This window comes from Semicossyphus pulcher, unplaced genomic scaffold (assembly GCF_022749685.1).
Source record: "Semicossyphus pulcher isolate SPU_LCO1_2020_fin unplaced genomic scaffold, fSemPul1.0.p SCAF_6, whole genome shotgun sequence".
NCBI classification, from domain to species: domain Eukaryota; kingdom Metazoa; phylum Chordata; class Actinopteri; order Labriformes; family Labridae; genus Semicossyphus; species Semicossyphus pulcher.
Window position 1 is genome coordinate 21,284,378 of NW_027211737.1, and position 21,797 is coordinate 21,306,174.

Sequence of the window (21,797 nt, forward strand, 5' to 3'; positions counted from 1 at the left end):
CTTGTGTGAACTTCAGGAACATAGGCAAACACATCAAGACAACACAGAGAGGAGCAGGCAGAACACACAAGATAACGCTTACACACGAAATGAGAAATTCAACACCATGTACCCCCAAAAGTATGAGCGTAACTCACTATAAATTATCAAACATACTACAGGTATCCCTCTTTTCAAAAGGCAATCTTAAACACTTGCTTGGGATCATAGAGAAGCATCATTTTATCCACATTTGTTAGGAAAAAAACATGAACTAGAACTTCTTCTATTCTTTCTGAAGGTTTACTGAGAATTTATTGTGGACTTAAATAGCTTACGCTCTTCACAAAACGTATATATCTGGTCTTTTTTGGACAAATTATTTCAATATAAAATAAATACATCAGAGGCTGTCTTCCCTAAAATGGGCAGACCACTGAGATGCCGCCACAGTGCAGCTCTGTACATTTCTTATTCCATCTGGCTGTACTGTAAGTTGACAGCGCTGCAAATTCAGATTGATGATTTTCCATATTTTAAGTCTATTTTTTTTTTCCCCGAACAGTTTTCCCAGCACTTACAGGCCTATTTAACCTCTCTTTGAATCATGTCAGTATCCCTCTCTAAAACAAAGAGCAGGGTATTTATTTGTCAAACAAATACAGCCCTCTCTCTCTCTCTCTCTCTCTCTGCTTCTGCCTCTCCCTCTCCTCCTTCCTCGTTAGGGAGAATTTATTAGCATAGCTTTTGTTTTGCGGGTGAATTTCATTAAACTCTGAACAAACCCTGCCTCGCGAGCGCAGGCCTTTGATCTGGAGACGGAGCCTCTTAATTTCCATTCTCCAGACATTAAACAATGCGAATGGCTCCCTGCAATATAGCCAACCTCACATACAGCAACTCCCAACTCCCACATCTTTCAATTCTCCTGTTCACTTGCTGCTAACACACTTTATGGTAATGATGAGAGGTCGCTCTCACGTCCTACTCAAGTGCAATCCTAATTGTTTCCTTGTTTTGTTGCTGCATATTTCTTGTTACAGAAAACCATGGGCTATTTGGATGGGGAATTCACATCTTCTCTGCCAGAGCACAGCAGGAGAGAGATCATGCACAGAGATGTTCGCAGGCTGAAAGTCTTATAAGAGAAACGAGCATTCACTTTAGGAATTAATACACCCTTGCACATGGTTCAACTTTTGTTAGCGTTTGAAGTGCCAAAATAAGCATTTTGCCTGGTGGTAAAGAAAGAAATGAATTAAATATGCCTCTGACTCAAAATTATCATCTCACGCTACTTCTTGAATAGTTTGCATCTTTATCTGTGGGTTCAACACGCATAGCTGCTTCATTAAAAACAAGTGGTTGTGTAAAAATAATCCTATACTGTATGCAGTCGAGCACGGAGGCAGGGAGACACTCAGGAGCTGCCTTATTTTGGAGGGGTAAGAGCACAGTAGCTTGTTAGTTAATGTTTGAGTTAATTCCCGAGTCACAGGCGGGGTGGCCCAGTTTGGAGGCTTCAAAGACTCGGTTTGGGGAAGCACGATGCGGCAGGACGTCTGCCCAGCTCTGACCGAGCACACTTCACATGTGGATATCCAACTTTTCCTTAGAGGAAACACTCTAGGCGCCATTTAGGAGATAAACTAAAAGTAAAACTAAGATATCAGATTCAGCTTGTTTCCTACTCAATGACACTTTTCACTTAAACAAGAAAGGATACAACTGCATCTTAATTGAAGTTAACGCATGAGAAAATAAGCTGCAAATAAACCCAGTTTTGTTCAAAACAATTGATACCCATGTTGCTGTATTTTGCTGAAATACAATGTAAGTGCTTCATGCATGCGCCAATAAGAAGCAGCAGAACTTGGACCAGCATGCTTTCTGTTCCACCTGACAGCCAGCGAGCATCACAGGAAATGAAACCAAAAGGTAGCAGTCTCTTAACGGCAAGATGGGAACTCAAAATAACGTGGACATCAAAGATTTCCATTTGATGTAAAGGGGTCTAAGAGTGTCCTATAATCAGTCCAAACAGTCAGAAATCAACTGTTTAACTGTTGATTCGCTGTACAGGACTCCTTTATAACCCCTAAAAACAAATTGAGTGCTTTATTTTCTCACACAGAAGCTGCAATACATTGTGCAGATCAAAGGTGGAAGAAGCAGGAACAAATCATATTTGCAGAACAAGATGTGGAGAATCACTGCATTATTTAAGAGATTAAAAAGTTCAATATACTTTCTTTTAAATGTGAGCTGAAATACAGTGAAGCCAGTTTACGCTTTAGATACGTTTGGCAGTAATAGTGATCAATAACTTCCACCCTTTGTGAATATTTATTGTGCATGATTTAGGACTCACTTTCACACACATAAATACAATTCACCTCTCTGCTTAGTTGCACAAAAACAGTGTTTACATCCCTTAAGGTGATGTAAAAAGCAGGTGGTATATTGCAGCTTGTGGAAAATAAGCTAATGGCAATGAGAACCAAAGAACTGATAAAGACAGAAAAACTGCTAATACCACTGTGGAAAGAGGAAAAGAAGGAAGGGAGGGCCAGGGAGACTCCATCCATGAACCAGGACACAAGTGAGGAGTGCAGGAGAGGTGAGGTGCAGTGCGGTCGGTAGTGGGGTTACAGTACAAGTCGGAAGTTTGTGGGTGAGGGGGTTACATGCTGTTTTAGTTTACCTTACTAGATCGTTTCCAGTTCCTTCTCAAAAGCATGGTCTGTAAATGAGACAAAGCTGTTACAGAGCGCCCCCCACTGTCTCCCCCTCAGAGCTGCAGGGTCAGAGGTTAAAGGGTGTGGGGGTGTATGAAGTTCACGTGTTAGCCCTGGCTTGGTGCAAGTGAGGGGTTAGAGGAGGAGAGAAGGGCAGGTGTCATTCATGCAAGTTAAGTGAGCAAGGAGTGTATAAGAAGCGCTCTAAGTTGTCATATGGTGAAGTATTTGCATAAGCAGACATGCTTGCACACGCACACACATTTATGTTAACAGTAGCTGCAGTTTTTGCCTCACATACAGTACAACAATAATGTTTATACTTTGCTTTGCATATATTTCATTTCAATCCATAGACCCATAGGACATACAATTTTTACTCTTTTGTCTGGGTCCAATAATAAGAAACACCTTAAAAAAACAGTTTAAAGGGGAGGTATTATGCTAATTTCAAGCTTCATATTTCACTCTGTGATACCTGTGGAGTAGCTTAGCATAATTTACAGTTTAAAAAAACTCACACTGGCGCTCTGTGCAGGCCCTCATACAGCCTCTGCCTGAAACGACTCACTCAGTTCTGTCCCTTTAAGAAACCCCGTCCCTACAAGGCCACTTGTTTCTGATTGGCCAGCTCTCAGAAGCCTGCTGAGGCTGCACTTTGTGAGGTCACAAAGTGCAGACCACAACATGTAGAAAAAACTGTGTGAAACCTGACGTTCACAGCAGCCTGCAGACTGAGCTGAGAAGCCTGGGGATTACTGCAACATACTTTTACCTACAGATTTGAAACTTCACCCACGTTTAGTATGGACATTGTAAAATGATATGTCTTAAAAATGTGAAACAGCATAATACCACCTCTTTAAATACTTGAAGTTCACTGTACACAAGTTACCCACTTGCACAGATAAGGCCTAAACATGTGGAAACATCCTAAAACATTCAGGAGATTTTGTTTTACACAGATGCAACGTTATCTTCAATTCACTTTTTAGAGATATGAAGCTCATGTCTGTGATTTAAATGTGCCTATAAATGCAGTTTCAAATGCAAAAGGGATTATTACATGAGAGGGTAGTTCCATGTGCACAGAAACCTTGTCAACTATAAACCAGATCATGATGTACAGAAACAATGTTAATGCTGCATTATTACTAAAATAACCAGATTACTAAGTAGATTTAACTTGTGTATTTTCCCTTACCCTTCCATACCACTAGGTGGCAACAGAGAGCATTATTCACATTGTACTAGTATAACCTTGTACTCATTTTCTTCACAGTTGGAGAAATCCAAAATGATGCTTAACCTAAATAGAGTTTATTTGTTCTGTCAAATGTGGACTCTCTGAACTACAGCACTAAATAAGCAGCAGAATTAAGACATCAGATCAAAAGGAATAAAATATTTCCCTCATGACTCTGCCTTGTTCTGGATCGAGCATGCAGGGGTCCAATTAACCAAACAAATAATTGAACAGAAATAAATGCAACACTGAAACATCGAGCATGTCCGCAGAGGCACGAGCCAACATAATTAGTGAAGAGAAATCTAGTGCTCTTTGAACATGGAACTTTTCCACAGAACATATTAATTACACTTGTGTTTATGCATATGTATTTGCTGAGTTGAAGAGTTTCCAGAAGCTGAGGCTGAATCAAGCCAACACGTTCTAGTTCAACACAGCATGATGGGGCTTCTGATGTAAGGAGAAACAGTTCACTGAACTGGAGTAGCACTGTTTCTGAACTTCAGTTATGAATATTATAAAACTTCATGTAGGGATTTGCAGTTATGCTTTACTAAGGGCTTCAGCGTCTTATGTTTAACTACATGGGATCAGGCCTATTTTTCTGATCTTGGTGTGACATGTGAAAGCTGATGGACAGAGGGGCTAGTAAGATTGAAATAGATGCTATCCCAGAATGAGGAGGAAACATAACGTGTGCGCAGGAAGAGAGAGATAAGTGTAATAATGTAGTTTTCTTACAGCATCCCTCATGTCATCCTTCGGCAACAGAGTGACAGCTAGATCCAGGGTACCCAGGTTATGTTCAGGGTACTGTGGGTCCTTCAGGTCCAGTGTCACATCCAGTGTCCTACAGAGAGGCACAGTAAACCATGTTTATATAACAGCTCATAATTTACAAGTTTAGATCAATACTGTAAATTCATAGGAATAAAGGGCATTGAATCTACATGTCCTTGTGAATGAAAGCCTAAATAATACGCATGTCCCATCCCTCCCATCACAAGCTGACTGCTTCCTTCTGCCTCCGTCTTCATTGAGTCACAATGAAAACAAGTGGTCAACCTTGAAAACTATGTTGAATTATTCAGGAGAATGGAATTAGTTGCCGTGATAGCAAGTCAGTTAATTACTGTACTACAAACAACAGCACACTAAAGTATTAGTAAGCTTAGAAGATCTCCTCCTTACTTTTCCAACCAGATTACAGTCAATATAGTTTCCTAATCCATATGTAAACACAATGGGCACCCTCCGAAAAAACATGACACAGGATTTTAACCTGCTAGCAAAAGCTATCTCCTAAGTGGCCTGAGATGTTTTTAATTACTGGAACTCACACCGAGGAACAGCTGAGGTAATAAATGTTTTATGGTGTTTGTTCACCACATTACAAGTAATCTGATCTCTGAAAAGACAGCACGCTGGAAATACACAAAATTTAATTCTAATACATCATTTATAGATAGAAGGAAAATGCCTCAAGCAAACACATTGATCAGCCTCGTCATTCCACAGCAATGTTACGTCCAGACAGGTGTATTCACTTTAATCTCCACCTAACGCATCACATTAAAGTATTTTAACAAACAACATATTTATCGCTGCAGAGGCACAGGTGAAAACAATACATTTAATAATGGCTTAATTTTATTTAAATGCTGGATTTAAGGGACTGTGTATTGTGCATGCTAACTCACACTCATGCTACTTGGGACCAATGACTGTATATATAGATGGAGAACACATCTCCATCTGCTCCCATTGTACGTAACTGATGCCAAAATAGCCCCTGTGATAGGCGCTGTCATCTTGCAATGGTGACGTCATATGGAGCCAGAGACTGCGCAGTAGAGACCGGCGAGTGAAGCGGCCTTAGCCACTTCCGCTAACCCAAACACACACTTAACTTACCGAAAAAACAGCAAGGATCCCGCACAACGGCGTGTTTAACAGCAGAATAACGTTAACGTTCACAGGTATGGAAACTTCAATGACTGTAGTGATTGTTTTAGTTACGTTTCCACTCGCAGATCGTCCTCCGCTCTGCTCAACCGGAACTGATTGGCTGCAGGAGCCTAATTTGTCAACAGAGCTGTCAATCATCCTTTTGACAGCATCACATTACTAATTTAAAATAAACTTGTCAGAAAAACGAACACTTGGGCGTAAATCAGCATGATAATAACTAGCTATAATGACAGAAACCATGTCTGAGAAAAATCTATCAGGCGTGTATTTTGATTTTATAGTTTGACCCATGTCCCACCTGTTAACATGGATGAGGCGGGCTTTATGACCTATACTGCAGCCAGTCAGCAGGTGGGGCCCAAAATGTTTTGGCTTCACTTTTAGGGAGCTGTCATGTCGTCCATCTTTTTATACAGTCTATGCTTGGGACACTAAAACAGACATAGTAATGTTTTTATAACGCCTATGCTTTCAATACTATAACTACTCCAAATATCTGGAGCGAAAAAGGGACTTGTTCCATTCACTTTATACTTGACAGAAAATATACTATGGACTCTGGGTTCTTCTATTTCTTTAAACAATTAAAATGGAATCCTGGTATACTAAATGAGGTTTCAAGTGAGTTATCAATGACTGCCACTAGAGGGAGACAACAGACAACATTTTATTCAAGTAAAGACGTGGAGAGGGGTGTGTGTGTTAAGAAAATTGGTGTTACCAGAGACTTCTCCCTAACGCTTAACCTCAACATTTGTTGTCACTTGACACATAAGCTTCTCTGAACATGCCCATTACAGCGTCCATTTTTTTTTTACTTTAATCAGTCAAAAAAAAAAAAGATGGCACAGTGTACAGTTTAGTTAAAAGGAGGGCAACAGATAAAAGGTGTGTAAGATGTTAATGAACAGAAGAGGAGCAACTATGAAAACAGAGAGACAACAAAAGAGACCTCTGATGTTCCAGTGACTCCAGGTGCAGGTATGCTGAGCCCATGAAATCATCCTGGAGTCCAAAGTCATAGTCAAAAACCTAAAAATAGAGAGAATATACAGGAACTGTCAACACATTTCTACTCATACCTTGCATATAGAGAAAGCTTTCATAGTAAGTCAAGGTCCATTGACACCTCATAGTCATCTAAAATACAATTTATATAACAGCAGGATGACATTTAAAGTCCAGGACTCATCTGCTGTACCTTGACATAAAGGGGGTCCTTCAGGGTTTCCACCAGAAGGCTGACTCTCTCGTCCCACACCGGGTTCAGGTTCTTATGGATGGTTTTACTCCTGAACACCTCCTTCCCCGCAATCTTAAACTTTACATATGGGTCACTGGTCCCTACAGGGGGACAAAGCAGACACAGAGAAAATTGTTTAAAAAAAAGGATAACGACATCAAAACCGGGAGTATTCTCACTATATAAGAGACCATAAGGTAAAGCATCATAGACAGACAGACAGACAGACAGACAGACAGACAGACAGACAGATAGACAGATAGATAGATAGATAGATAGATAGATAGATAGATAGATAGATAGATAGATAGATAGATGCTCTACTTATTGATCCCACACTGTAACATTTTGGTGCTACAGAAGCAGCAGTTTAACCAAGCCAAATATATAGCACAGGAAAATAAATACACAGTAAATATACACTAACAATAGAAGATAGAAATATATAAAGATATAAAGAAAAATAAACTTAATAATAATAAAATAGTACAATACAATATAAAACATATAAAATATAAACACACTATACAGGGAGGGAGAGGGGAGGATGTGCACATGCAGTGTGCAGGGTTACTGAATAAGAGTCCTCCGATACAGGATAAATAAATGACATTAAATAGGATTTTAAAAAAAAGAAACATACTATATTCTTGAAATATTAATGATTGTATTGCCACACACACAAGTAAAGTATATTTGTTTTATATTTATCATACAATGTATTTGTTCTTCTATTACTTCTCACATTGTGTCAAAAAAATACAATGCAGTTTCTCTTAAACTTTTAAACACAGAAGCATCAATCAATCAATTTTTATTTATATCGCGCCAAAGCACAACAAAGGTTATCTCATGACACTAGACCATACTGTTTGTAATATTATAGAAACATGTGACACAGTGGGTCATATGATTACCAATATTTATGGTTGAAGCAAGCTGCTTCCATGTGCTCTTCATGTGCAGTTCCTCTGCTTAACCACTAGGTGATGCCATTGATTAAGATTTGGGATATTGTGAAAATGTGACAGATGATTTTAGTTGATCAATGAATAGTCTTGCATCTTAATTTGGCTTGCATTCAACATGTAATCTTAAACATATTTAACACTAACATGTAAACATAAAAAGGGCCTATTCATTTAGGGAAATAATGCACACACACAGATTGTACTCACACAAACAGGCAAGAGAGTGTATCATTTATCATCTCTATGTATTCACCATTGATAATGATGACTGAGAGGGGGGGTAGATATGTAATTCTACATTTTATTACCCCGGTAAATGGGCATTGATTCTCCTATTGGTTCCATTTCTGTTTTATACTAACCATTCCCCAAGGTCTATAAACCTCAGAATAAAGTCAATTGGTTCAACAGGAAATGAAAAACCAACGAAGAGACGATATAGAAACACAAAAAAAACAAAAAGCAGGATAAAATCAAAAATTATGGAAACCATGAGGTAATATAAGTTACAGAACAACATTAAGTGCAGCAGATAAATTCTAATATGTATCACGAGCAGACCTTCTTCGGTCAGAGCTAAAAATGTTACTGCTCTAAATAAAATTGACATGATTAAAACACAGATTACGGGAGACTGGGAAGTATCCATGATGCATTCAGAGCCGTGTTTATGCAGGAGATAATCAGGTACACTGGCTTGGTAGTCTGTTCACGTCCGTCGTGTCGTAAACAAGGCAACAGGGACCTGAACAGGAGGATTGATCACAGCCATTTTACATACATCTATAATTACTGCACAGAGATACAGAAAAACAGTACATTAAAACAGATATTTTCTGTATTTTACAATAATTACATACAAGTGCTGGGTTTGTCCTTTTACAGTGTAGTGCACTATGTTTCAAAATAGATTGTATAGTAACAGTTATAGGTACTGTATGGATAGTTAAATTAGGGATGTACGATATTGGATTTTTTGCCGATATGCCAATATTTTCGAACCCTTTTTGCCAGTTGCCGATTTTGATTCCAATATATTAGGCACATGTTTTTTTCCACCTAATATCACAGAACATCAAGTCTCCCCTGTAGTGTAATGAGCAGTGTCTTATTGTAATGGCCAAAAACTGCCATACCGCAGACATCTTGTACAAAGGGTCTCGTGTCTGATCACACCTGAAGGCAGCATCCCCTCGAAAGAGGGCAGTTAGGGAGACATGCCCAGACTTGTTTGCGGCACTTACTACGGAGACAGCAATGATCGCTGATGGACTCTTTTTATCATGTGTGCATCCATGAATATGTAAGTTAGTTTTGCACTGATGTTTATGTTCCACTCTGTTAGCGTCGGCTTTGGCCGCAAGTCTGATGTTGTGAAGTCCAGTAAAATGACAAGAATGTGAGCTAACTATTAGCTAGTTAAGAGTTGTGAAAGTTGTTTAACTTCTATTTATTGGCTCGAGTTTTTGTGACTTTTTAGTCTTTATTTGTGTATTGTTGATAACTTTGCGCACACTCGCGCCGAGTTAATGTCGTAGCATTACGTCAAGCTTATTAGGGAATCAGCGAGCATTTAGGCAAAATTAAAGCGTTGTTTTATGGGCGGAAAATATTGGCAGAAAAATTACATATCTGCTGATGCCGATATGTAATTTTCAAGCCATTATCTGCAGATACCGATAACATGCCGAACATATTGCGCAAATACTATTAAATACAATTACAGGAAGAGACACAAACTCAGGGTTAATAATGTGAAAACTTGTCAATCATATCAATGAAATGTTATAACACACCACTTAAGGAAAGCAAATTGCACACAAGTTGTATTTACTGCCCAAATAGATGCCAGGCTATTTGTTATGCATGGCTAGTTGTTCAACTTTACTACTTGTGTGTTAACTATATGGTGATAAGACCCACACCAAAGTTGTCCTCCCTTTCAAACACTACAGCCTCATCTTTATGCTCTTTAACTTAATCTTACACTAAACTCCTTTTATACATCCTCATATAACTGTAGGAATGCAGAGCAGCGTCTTCCTGTGTAACAGGTTTGTTTACCCCGGACTGAGCTGTTTGTTTGGGCTGTACGTGTCTCAAATCAGTGTCATATTATCATCCGCTGTGACCAAAGTGATTACCAAGCAAGTCGCAAGGCACGGAAGGGAATCCTATTATCATACAATTCTCACCCTGTGCCTGTGGTTTATCCTTTTTGCCAGTTTCTCTTTGAGAAATCAGGCATATAAATGAATAATACACAGTCTAAAATACCATTTGTTATCATTGAAATAAACACAGCCATAAACAGGCTGATAAGTAGAAATAACTGACTTAAGTGTTGTCTATTACAGGCAGTAAAGAGACTAGTGGCAATGTGTGTCTGATATAATAGTGTCATTACCAACTTTGCACTAAAAAGCATCAAATTCACTTTGCTTTGGTAAAAACTACCGGAGGAAATCTCTGCTGCCAACAAGCTTTGATGTAATATCCACAAAATATGCCCTGCAACACCTTCCTCCTGGGAAAAGATGTCCACTTCTTCACCCTGATTTCTACCTCTAACACCTTCATGCACACCAGGAGCATTACTAGAAAACACACTCACACACACATTTACACCCTGTAACACGCTGCTGCCCTTGACATATCACTGCAGGAGAGGACATGGAAGAAAGGACAAGAAAGAAGGCAGGAGGAGGAAACAGATACAGCCAGTGATGTCTGGGATTAAAGAAGGAATATTTTAGACATTTTAGGACTCTGTGAATATTAGAATCCATTTCTTGTAAAAGTGAGCACTGTTGTTTGTGATCCTTTAGACAAGACTGAACAGAAATAGTCCTATACAGCATCATGGAGGCGAAAAGCCACTTATCTCTAAAACTGTAGCAGCTTCCTTTCTCCTCTCTCTTTCTGTGTCCCAGCGGGTCAATATTCCCCAGACACACATCACTGGCTCACAGCCTCTGCATCCCACAGTGCCAGCTTTATGATGCCATAATCACACACACACACAGGCTGAGGAGTATGAGATGGAAAAAGCTTGGTGCTGTGCTGTAGGTGGGTGATGGCTGCATATGAGTGAGCGTGGGTACAGCACAGAGGAGGGAGCGCAGAGGTACTTTCTTGGAAATCAACCATCATATATGACATTTATGTAAGATTTCTTATATATTACCAACAGTAGGGGAGATTCCATAAAGAAAGAAAGTGAGTGCATGTCCCACATATGGGCTGGTGGGTGAAAAGGTCAATAAGCAATAGCTGGTATAGGATCAATAAGCTTTAGAAGAGTGAATAATGGTCGAGGAGAACGCCGAAAAGCAGTCGGGTTCGGGACAGTAGATTTGATGGATTGGTGCGCCCTGGGTGTTTGTCCAGCTCGCAGGCTGTGAAATGGAAGTGCTGTGTAAGGAAAGGTTGTGTGTAAGAAGTCAGTGTGTCACTCACTGATAAACTGGCAAAGGGAAGTAGGTGCTGTCGGTAGTGAAGTGCAGCCATGGAGAGCAAAAAGTGATTTTCTGTCTTTCTACTGTTGGATGGCATTACTGGTGAGGCGTGTGGGCTGAATGAATGAGCTGCTGTAAAATACAACCATAAAAGGCAATTGGAAAAGGTCAAATGCAGGTTTTAAAAATGTAATCACTTTTAAAGTTTACGCCTACAGTGCAAAATTTGCTGATATGTTATGAAAGTTCACATTTTCTGAAAACACCAGGTGGGGATTGTTTGAGGAATGGGCGGGTATCAGAAAGAGTGCATGCTGGGACTAGAGTGAGAGACAGTTAAACTGCCGACTCAACAGTTATAAGTGCAACTATCACCATGATGTCTTAAGACCAGGTGCTAAGTTCCAGGTTACCATAGTCACAGAAAAACAGTAAACTCTACATTTGTAGAGACATTTTTTTCCCGAACTCTTTTCATAGAATCAAAAATCCAGGACTTCCCTGAATCCTCCCTCCTGCAGTAACACCCCTGGGTGCACAGACTTCTGGGCGGGTGACTGAGTGAGTGACAAGGACACAAAGACGCACTGAGTGTTTCATATCAAGGTGTTAATCGATTCCTCTTCCGTGATTCTATTAAAACCAACCACTAAACACTGTAAGAGAAGCTGGGAGGAGAGATAAATGTGTCTGTGAGAGCACCCAGAGGTGCACTCAGCAGGTAAATTTGCCTTAGGTGTGGCCCACAGGCACATCTAAAAGCCCCTAATCGACTGATTGTTGATAGCTGCACTCTGTCTTCCTGACAGCCAGTTGAAAACATAATCCACCACACACTTACCTACTGAACACCTAATGGGCAGCAGCCACAAAAATACTGTGCACTGTGTCTGTCTGCCAGTTAACCAGGCTGCCCAGCTGACACCTGAGAAGGCAACATTAAGCTTAAAAGCACAATTCATGATCCAGACGTAAACAAAAGTCTAGTGCACAAAAACCTTCTTTCAATGGATAATTAATACAACGGTAACAACTTACAGAATTTTGTGCATTCAAGAAAGAAAAAACTTTAAAATTGTGATTGATTTATGAAAATAAAATGGCAATGCTCAGTCTAAAAGTCCTGAGTTACAGTCAATTACAAGTGAATATACCTCAAATAAATTACAAATGAAGTACTTGATTTCACCTGCATACAAATCCAGTATGGAGTGAAAGACTAATAACAAGATAACATTGGAGGGTAAATTATGATGAAACAAACAAGAGAGCATTTCACCACTACTTTTTCATCAATAGCAGCTCTTAGTGACGCTTAAACTATCGATTTTAACTGGTGCGTCCCCCTTGCTTTCTCATTTTCACTTTTTCATTTTCACCTCATGCCATCTGTTTTTTCTCTACCACTGCTTTCAGGTTCTTGTGCACATCAAAAGCGTGTAATAGTGACTTAACCAAAAGAAACAAAAAAGGGTATGCATGTTTTACACCCAAGACACCTTCGAACAGTTATCCAAGAGACATTAATACACGCAAAAGAAAAGGGATAAGGCTAATGGTAGAAATATCTGCTTTAAAGCTATACCACAAACTAGCATGCTAATACCTAAATAGACACAGTAAGACCCATAATACCAATTGATCATAATAAATATTCCTGGCATATCCATAACTCGCAACGTGCATTCCCACATTGCGAACATATAAAATGATATATTATTGAAGCGTGACCTAATCAAGTTTAGACACTTCCTATTTATAACATACCTTCCATTACCAATGGGAGGCAGTGTGTAACCATACAGGTCACACAAACACGCACTTGAGGGATATGCATGGGTAAAAGCAATTCCTAACCTGCATGTTGAGTTATTTTCTGTAGTACCCTTTTCTTATATTGACACACAGTGGAACAAAAGCAATCAGGGCTTGTATCTGCCTAATTTGCCTTCATCGTCAACAACATTTATTTGGTGTATTCACTCTCTCTTGAGCTTTGTTGCAATCTTCAAATCAACTTCTTTTGCTGCTCACGACTTTCCTCTCTCTCTCTCTTCCTAAAACAGCCTCCTTTCTTTCCCCGTCTCAGCATGTTCATTTTCTCTCCCTTTCGCTCTCTAAATTAAATAACATTATTAGACCTCATCACACTAGCCTCCACTAATTATTACTGCTGTAGGTACTTCAAGGAAGTTGCTGTATCATCCAACAGCATGCGCACACTTCAAGAAGCACGATTTGCCCCATGGTAAAATTAAATACAATTTGCAAAAAAATGATGGAGTGTCTAGTGTTACAAAGATGTTTCAGCTTGCAACTGAAAGACCAGGTAAAATAGATGTGAAAGCAGCATCTCCAACCACTGTTACTGGGTTATTTGTAGTACCTCCAAAGAGCACATGTTTAACATTAACTGTATGCAATTTGCCAGTTATATTTTCGCTTTCCTTTGATTGTGAGTTATTGTAATAGCATATACTTTCCTTATTTAAGCTTAAACATGAACTTTTCAAAGATTTCTGGGCTTTTACTGAGTGATCTATTGAAGGGTTTTGTAAGTAATACACATTCAAGTCAAGTACAACTTCATTAAGTATTAAGTAGACTTCAAAACTATCAGTTCCAGCAGCTGAAGCTGTGATGTAACAGTCATTATGCGGGCGGGCTAATGCTTTCATTTAAATAGCAGAGCTGCTCTGGGAGTAGCAACAGCATAAACCCCTAAGCAAGTAACTGAGGATTTACTTTATTCACACATTTAACCAAGAAGTCATAAAGAGAAATAAAGAGCTATGTGCCTGTGTATGTGTTTGTACCACAAAAGCATAATGACTCTACCCCTCATTTGTCATTACAAACTTTCTTGCTCACACTCGCACACACACACGCACACACACACAGAAGCACATGTGAGAGTGCAGAACTGACTGACTTTTCAGTCACGAAAACACACCCACACACTCACATACAAGGCTAAACACCTGTATAATTCTTTGTTCTGAGAAACAAAAGTAACAACAAAACAGACAACACTCCTGTCAGTCATGTCAGACATCCTGTATTAAGATTTCAGGGAAACAAAGCTGGAGTCCTATTTCTCTGAGATAGTACCAGGAAGAGCAGACACTTGTGAGATTTGCATTCTGGGAAAAGGAGGCTTCTGCTGCAGTTAAAATGTCATATGAGGATAAGGTCATGGTCCAACTTATGAAAAAAAATGTCTAGACCACTCGACACGCTGAAGGATTTCTAATAAGCTGATGAAAGGTGCTTGTTAGTGGCAGCAGGGTGAACTACGATAATGGTGATACAGGGATGTGATTAGCTGCACACTTCCCCAAAAAATGGCTATCACTGAATAGTGGAACAATTAATAATGCTGCTTCTTAATTTCCAACATCCATCCGTAGATACTCATTAGACATTCAAAATCAATAGGTTTCTGTGTCAGTACAGGGCAGACAAACGGCACTGAATTATTCATTGATAAAAGATGAGCGGGTAATTACATTTTCATGATATAATTTTCTAAAAATAAGTATCATACTTCATGAGAAAAGGGATTAACTCACTGTTTTGGATATTACATTGGTCTACTGCAGTAAAAATGTGCCCTGAGCAGTAAGATTACTCAAATAAAGAGTAAAAATGCATCCATCTTTCTTACAGAGCACATCTTAAAGGCATGGAAATGTGGAGAATAGCAAGGGCACCCCGACACACACTGAATCCATCAGAGCATTAGTTAAAACGCTGCTTCTTATTGGGTAATTATTAGGCTATGATGAGACACGACTTGACCTGCAGGCATGGAGACTTACTCATAACATCTGAGGTATTAAAAGTCAATGAATATGGATGAGGGACCACCTGCCGATGGCATTAGAGAGCCATCAATAATGTACAATGTCAGTATGAATTCTGTGCTGTCTCAGTCCCCAAAACAACCCAGTTCTGAAGTTTTACACTGTGACAAAATTCTGTTGATTCTATGAGAGGAAACCGACTGAAAAAATAATAAAATAAAAGGTAGGGTGTGTTAAAAATTCCACCTCCGCAAAAAATCAAACAAATCATTAAACTTTAATGAAATATATCATTAACCTTCAGCAGCACACCTCTGCAAGTCAGCTGTTTGGGGAAACCGTGGATAATTTTTAACATCTGACGCACTTGCTGTTTGTAGATAAGCTATGGCAAGAAAAGCTGTCTTATTTATGTCATTGCAGGAAAAGCCACAGGTGTAATTAATATAACATAACGAGGACTGCATTAAGCTGCAGGGTCACGAAACACTAGAATGCAATAATCTGACTGGAAGTGCACCATCGTTCTGTTATTACCTGCACCTGTGCTTTAAGTTCCTTAAAAATGTCTATTAAAAAATACTTTTCTGGCTGTCATGGCAACACAAAATTCACACTTAGGCAAGCTATAATTTACTAGCGTACCTAAACCAACTGGACTCCACTGTAATGAAGTAAATCTTTATAATTAAACTTGGCAACAGCTCTGTGACATTCTACGCTCATTTTCCCTTCTTTTGCGAGGGAGAATGGGTTTAACTTGGATGTCTGACTACTGCAAACGTTACCCGCTGCAAAAGAAGCTGGGGCTGCTGCTTGACTGATGCCATCTGTCGTTGCGTGCGTTTTAACTGCAGTTTTAGTTTGGCTAATCCCATCGGCAGCATTGCTATCAGAGTCACCGAGACTCAGTGCTACACGCTGCACTGCTTTAGATTTACAGAATGTTCAACTTGTATGTGTTTCATGAGGTTGCTGGTGTTACCCCCTTTAGACGCAACAACCTTTTTTACATAAATTGCATGAAGATGCACCAGAGTTAAATTTGGCAAAGTGAGACCGACCAAAATCAAATGCTTTGCTCTGCCCGCCATATAGACCTACAAGACTTTGTCCAGCATGAGAGCACAACAATACGACGGAAATGCCTGACACCAGCGGCTTCGTCATCACTAGGGGACGGATGCCAGCTACGTTAGAATGAAGCAATTGAATAAAAATGTCATTAAATAAGATGGAAAGGTGCTGTTATATACCGATAGGAGCACCGTTTGTCTGTGAGCTTATCAGTACTTTCAGTACTGACCAATCACATATAAAATACTGGTTCTCTATACCCATCCCTAGCTGTGTTGTGTCTCTTTTTGCAAGGAGCTGCTTATGATCCACCACATATTTAAAAATTACGCAGTTAGGTTGCTGTAACCTTCTAAATTACACAGTGAGACGTAAAAAAGTTGCTGGAAGTTAAGTTTACTATAAGATATTGAAAGTTGCACCATATTAACCTCAGTATTAACCTTAAATCAAGTGTTCACTCTGAACTTTTCCTCACTCCCCTGCTTCAATGATGTACAGTGCAGGAGGACCTATTCGGAGGTGGCCAACACATTTCCTGTCTAAAGCCTGTTATTGAGAATCACAGCATGCAGGAGGCTCAGTGGTGCTTGTCATGAGATGTAGGAACAGGAGAGGAGAAAAATGTAGTAAAACCGCCCATAAAACCCTCAGTCATGCTCTGGCTGCACACATGGAGCAGCCTCATGCACGGATTGGAGGCACTGTGTGTTGCTGCAAATGTGTGCATGAGTGGATTCCTTGCCAATTTGTACTGTCAAGACTGACGGATGGTTGCAGCTCTGGGGTTTCCCATTACCCAGAATGCAATCTGCTCACGAGGACGTATTGGATAGGGGTCCAAAGACAAGAAACTCCATCCTGGGAGGTGGACAGATGGGTTCAGAGCCTGCCTCATTACAACAACACACAATCACACACATGCATGACTTTGCCTCTTCCTGCCTTATGCTCAGAGGAATCTATTTTCCTGTCTTTCATTGACATTTACTCAAATGGAGCTTCATTAATGTGCAATTAAAATACATAGTGTGAGCTACAATAACAGTGAGCTCACTGGTTTTATGAAGCTGAGCTGAATGAGCAGAAACAAAACAAAGAAGCATATGGGAGAAAAAAACAAGGATGTGAGAAAGCAATGAAGGGGTCTTAAAATAATCTTAAGACACTATTGTGCTGCAGAAGAGATAATTAGGCTGGCTGCTGTCTCATTGCTTTTAGCCTTACATTGAGAAGCCTCCACACTAATATTAGTCCTCTAAATATGCACACACACACACTAGCACACAGACACAGACATAGCACTCCAACAGTGTATAATGAACAGAAAATGTGCCAGCACATGAATAAGAGACTAGCCAGTCATTATTTAGTCTCTCAGAGGGATTAAATTAAAGCTACTTTCTAGTAGGGATTAGTTGCACTAGTTGTAGGCAGTCTGCTTGTTTTATCGAGCTACTTATAACAGTTTTGAAATGTTACGTACTATATACAGTATGTTGTCAAAGTCATTTCTTTGTGCATCCTTTTGCTTGTGTTTTTTCTCCATATTAGTCCATTGATCTCTCTGAGCCTCCCTTAATGTATACAGGGTGGGTAACGACTTATTATTTATCATTTATAATAATAATTATTATTATAAGTCAATCGGCTGTTTGAGTCATTTGTTACTGCACTGCAGATGTGACAATCTAAAATCCGATACTTTAGATTGCTAAAATGGAGCATTTGGGGGCGCTTGTTTAGTTCAATCGGTAGAGCAGGCGCCCCATGTACAGAGGCTACAGTCCTCATCGCACTGATCACAGGTTCGATTCCCGGTCTGCCGTTCCGTTCAGTACATGTCAGCCCCCACTCTCCACTCCCCACATTTCCTGTCTCTCTTCAGCTGTCCTATCTAATAAAGGCAAAAAGACGAAAACATTTTCTTTAAAAAAAAAAAATTTTTTTTAAATGGAGCATTTGATGTGGCTGAACAACAAACTCAGAGATGAATTGATGGGCACCAGGAGAGCCCGCTGTTCTCTCAGTTTTTTCCTGAAAACATCAAGGAGGAGCTGATTGGGCAGCATGATTCCTGGTGCTGCAGGAACCTCCTATCTGTCACAGTGGAGCACATCCACATTTTACTGAAAAAGGAGGCTAAGAAGTATGAGAAAAACAGAGTCTTCCTGAAACACCTTAGACTCCTTCAAGACCTGAAGCAAGTATTCAAACTGAGCCAGGAACTGCGCCTGCCAATCAAAGCCAGAGGCTCTGCCGAACAACCGCCTGAACAGAAAGGACGTGATGGAGGACGGCATGGTCGCCTTGTTGGACTGCAGCCTCATAGCCACAGAGATTATGAACAACCTCAAACCTACTGTGAGCTTTGCAGCCGACACCGAGCCTGGAGATGAGACTCCATACACTGTGAACATCCCCATTAGAAGAGAGCAGACCGAGCCTAAGACAGAACTGACCCAGCTGGAGCTACATCTGTAGGAGCAGCAGGCAGCAGCCAGAGAGGAAACCAAGAAAAAGAACAGTTTGAGCTTTTGGCTCTGTCGACTGTTCGGGAGAAAGAAGTAGATCTTCAGACAAAAAAACATTAAGCCCAAGCATCACCTGCTTTGATTGAATGCAGAAACACTTTGGGGTTTTTGTCAGCTCTTTTCTATCTTTATTGTCTTGTTCTTTGCATTTATGTTTAAAAAAAATGTCTGTTTAAATGTATTGATAAAGTCACGCTTTTTTCTCATCTGGCATGTGAATGTCAAGGTCAATTTGACCTCAGCTTTTGGGTCTGCGGTCTTCTGAAAGGCTATAAACCCTTCATGCCTATTATAAATTAATTAATTTTTTATAGAAAAAAATACAATACGGCGTCAGATCAGCTGTTTGTTTGTTGTCTCTTCTACAAACCACTGACACAAAAAAGAGACATTGTCCTTCATGTATGAAGTGTTTTATGCCGTATGTCAGCTGTTTGTGTCACAAAGTGCAGTGGCTAGCACAGACTGAAATCAAACACTTTTCTGAAGATATCACCATTGCTTGCTTGTCTTTTTTCCGAACTGTTCAAACAAAGAGTGTCCTGATTACCTTATTGATTACACCGAGTTCTGCCGAGTGATAATGGTGTTAGATAGCAGTGGCTAGGTGCGCTAAATGTAAACATCAACACTCCAGGCGCAAGACTGAGACAGCTTTATGCCTGCACCGACCATTTTTCTTAAGAGGATAATGCAAAACCAACCCCGAATGATCCAGCTGGACTCTTGCTTGCTCTTCACAGTGGAGACTAGAGGATACTTTTATGAACCAGAGAACACAGGGGAGGTACATTTACAGATGAGAATGGCCGACAGAGAGACAGGGGAAAACTTCTGCGGTTGTTGGGTGAGTTGTTTCATTAATTTATTTGGCGCTAGCTTTCCTGACGGTTATGTCCAGTATTGCTCTTTAGGAAGAGTCCAGCAGGATCATTCGGCGTTGGAGACCATTTATTTGGGCGTGTATTTTGATTTTATGGTTTGACTCATGTCCCATCTGATAACATGGACATGGCTTTATGACCTATACTGCAGCCAGTCAACAGGGGGTGCTCGAAATGTTTTGGCTTCACTTTGAGGGAGCTGTCATGTCGTCCATCTTTTTATGCAGTCTATGATTAAAACAGAAATGTACATCCTGTGTTGAAAGCACACATAAAAACACTCACAGAAATGCACATAGCATCCAGACCAAAGGATCAGGTTTATGTTTTGTAAACAGTACTAAATTCACATGCTTTTTACTCCATAAGTGAACATATCCTGTCAAAGACGCAACAAAAGACTATAAATGAATAGACATCCTCTGCCGTGTCAGGACTATAGATGGGCTTTATCTTGTTGTGCATCACCCAGAGAAAACTACAGCTTGAAACAGAGGGCAGTGTGCTTTTATCTGAGGTCACCTACAACGCTGCAGAATGTCCCATTGGTAGCTCATCATATATGACAGCTAAGACAGGGTTGTGGCTCTTGGGAAACAACAGGGTTTTTCCCGTATAGGATGAGGTGAAATACAAAGCAAGGTTATTTATCATGCCGCTGCTCCTTCTTAATCCCTGCTTTTATTGTCTCTTTCAATTCAATACAGTATCATGTGAGACAGGTGTAAATGAGCAGAGGCAGGATTAGATGGGAAACCACATCATCAGAGCAGACACTTCTTCTGCACGTGCTCTATCTTGTTAAAACAACTGTGAAACACGTCTGTGTACCTCGTGTCTACTTGACTCATCCATGTCCAATGCTGATATTTGTTATCTTGTCATAATATTGAACCAGTGTTGGCTGTCTCTCCTGGCTACAAACTAGGAAACTGTTTGACGTTTTGTGCAGCCTGAAGAGACACTGATGAAAATACTAGCTAAGTTATTGTTGTTGGACTCCAAAAAGCTCCCAAATGTCTCTTGTTTGCTTAACACCAGACAAGTAAGTGAGCAATATCTCTTCACGCTTGGCACTGTCTTCTGAGGATGAGGGAAATCAACCCTCTTTACACTGTGATGGCTCAGCTAGATAACAACCAACGTCTGAGCACCACATGGAGACAAACAGGCTCTTATAATCAATGGCTATCTTGAATTAAATAATGCCTACAGGGATAAAATGTTGCAAATGTTTTTTTAAATTAGAATTCAAAGATAAAATGTTTAGATAATGAAAGAAACCAGATGCCCTTCTTCCCCGTATTGTATTATCGTCCCCCTAGTCTCCGGGTGCAGGCATCGCTTTGATGGCAAGATCAGAGCTGCGGTGTCGGATGAATCTGGTTGCTACCTGTGATGCAATCCTCTGTTAGCTTTTGTAAAGCTCAAGTCAGATCTCTCGAAGTTGGGGGTTAAAAATATCCTGCAGTATTTAATATTTCAGACTCAATGCACTTAAAAAAAGAGAAATCTGCCTGAAAGGTTATTCCTTCACAATGTGATAAAGGTTCCTCTGTTTGACCACAGCTAAAGACCAGGTTGTTATTCATGTTTAAGTTATTTTTTAGTTAGCCAGTCTCAAAGATATTCATTTAAATAAATGTCTGTTAAGTCACTATCTATCGCCCAATGAGGTAACGCAATGGTGATTGAGCCTATGGCCCACTGATGAAAGCCTTTGCATTTGCAGTATATAGTATTATTATGGACTGGGTGTCTGTGGCGACATTCACAGAAAAAAATCACAAGCGGCGCCCAGTTAGTGACACGTTTTACCATCACCCAGCAGTGGTTGGTCTGCCAGAGAGGGTAGGCGGAGCTAAGCGGCTGCTTTTCCGGTCTCTG

General features: G+C 40.0%; 1 protein-coding gene across 1 annotated transcript in view; it reads right to left on the reverse strand.

Annotated features, from left to right (window-relative positions):
• The window catches only part of mctp1a (multiple C2 domains, transmembrane 1a), a 135,869-nt gene that overhangs the window by 64,291 nt on the left and 49,781 nt on the right, over nucleotides 1–21,797 (reverse strand). Inside the window, exons 3-6 of the mRNA XM_069682324.1 lie at nucleotides 7,139–7,281; nucleotides 6,890–6,969; nucleotides 4,708–4,816; nucleotides 2,684–2,722 (exon numbers count right to left, since the gene is read on the reverse strand). Of these exons, the coding sequence (XP_069538425.1) occupies nucleotides 2,684–2,722; nucleotides 4,708–4,816; nucleotides 6,890–6,969; nucleotides 7,139–7,281 (371 nt within the window). The remainder of the gene's footprint in view (nucleotides 1–2,683; nucleotides 2,723–4,707; nucleotides 4,817–6,889; nucleotides 6,970–7,138; nucleotides 7,282–21,797) is intronic.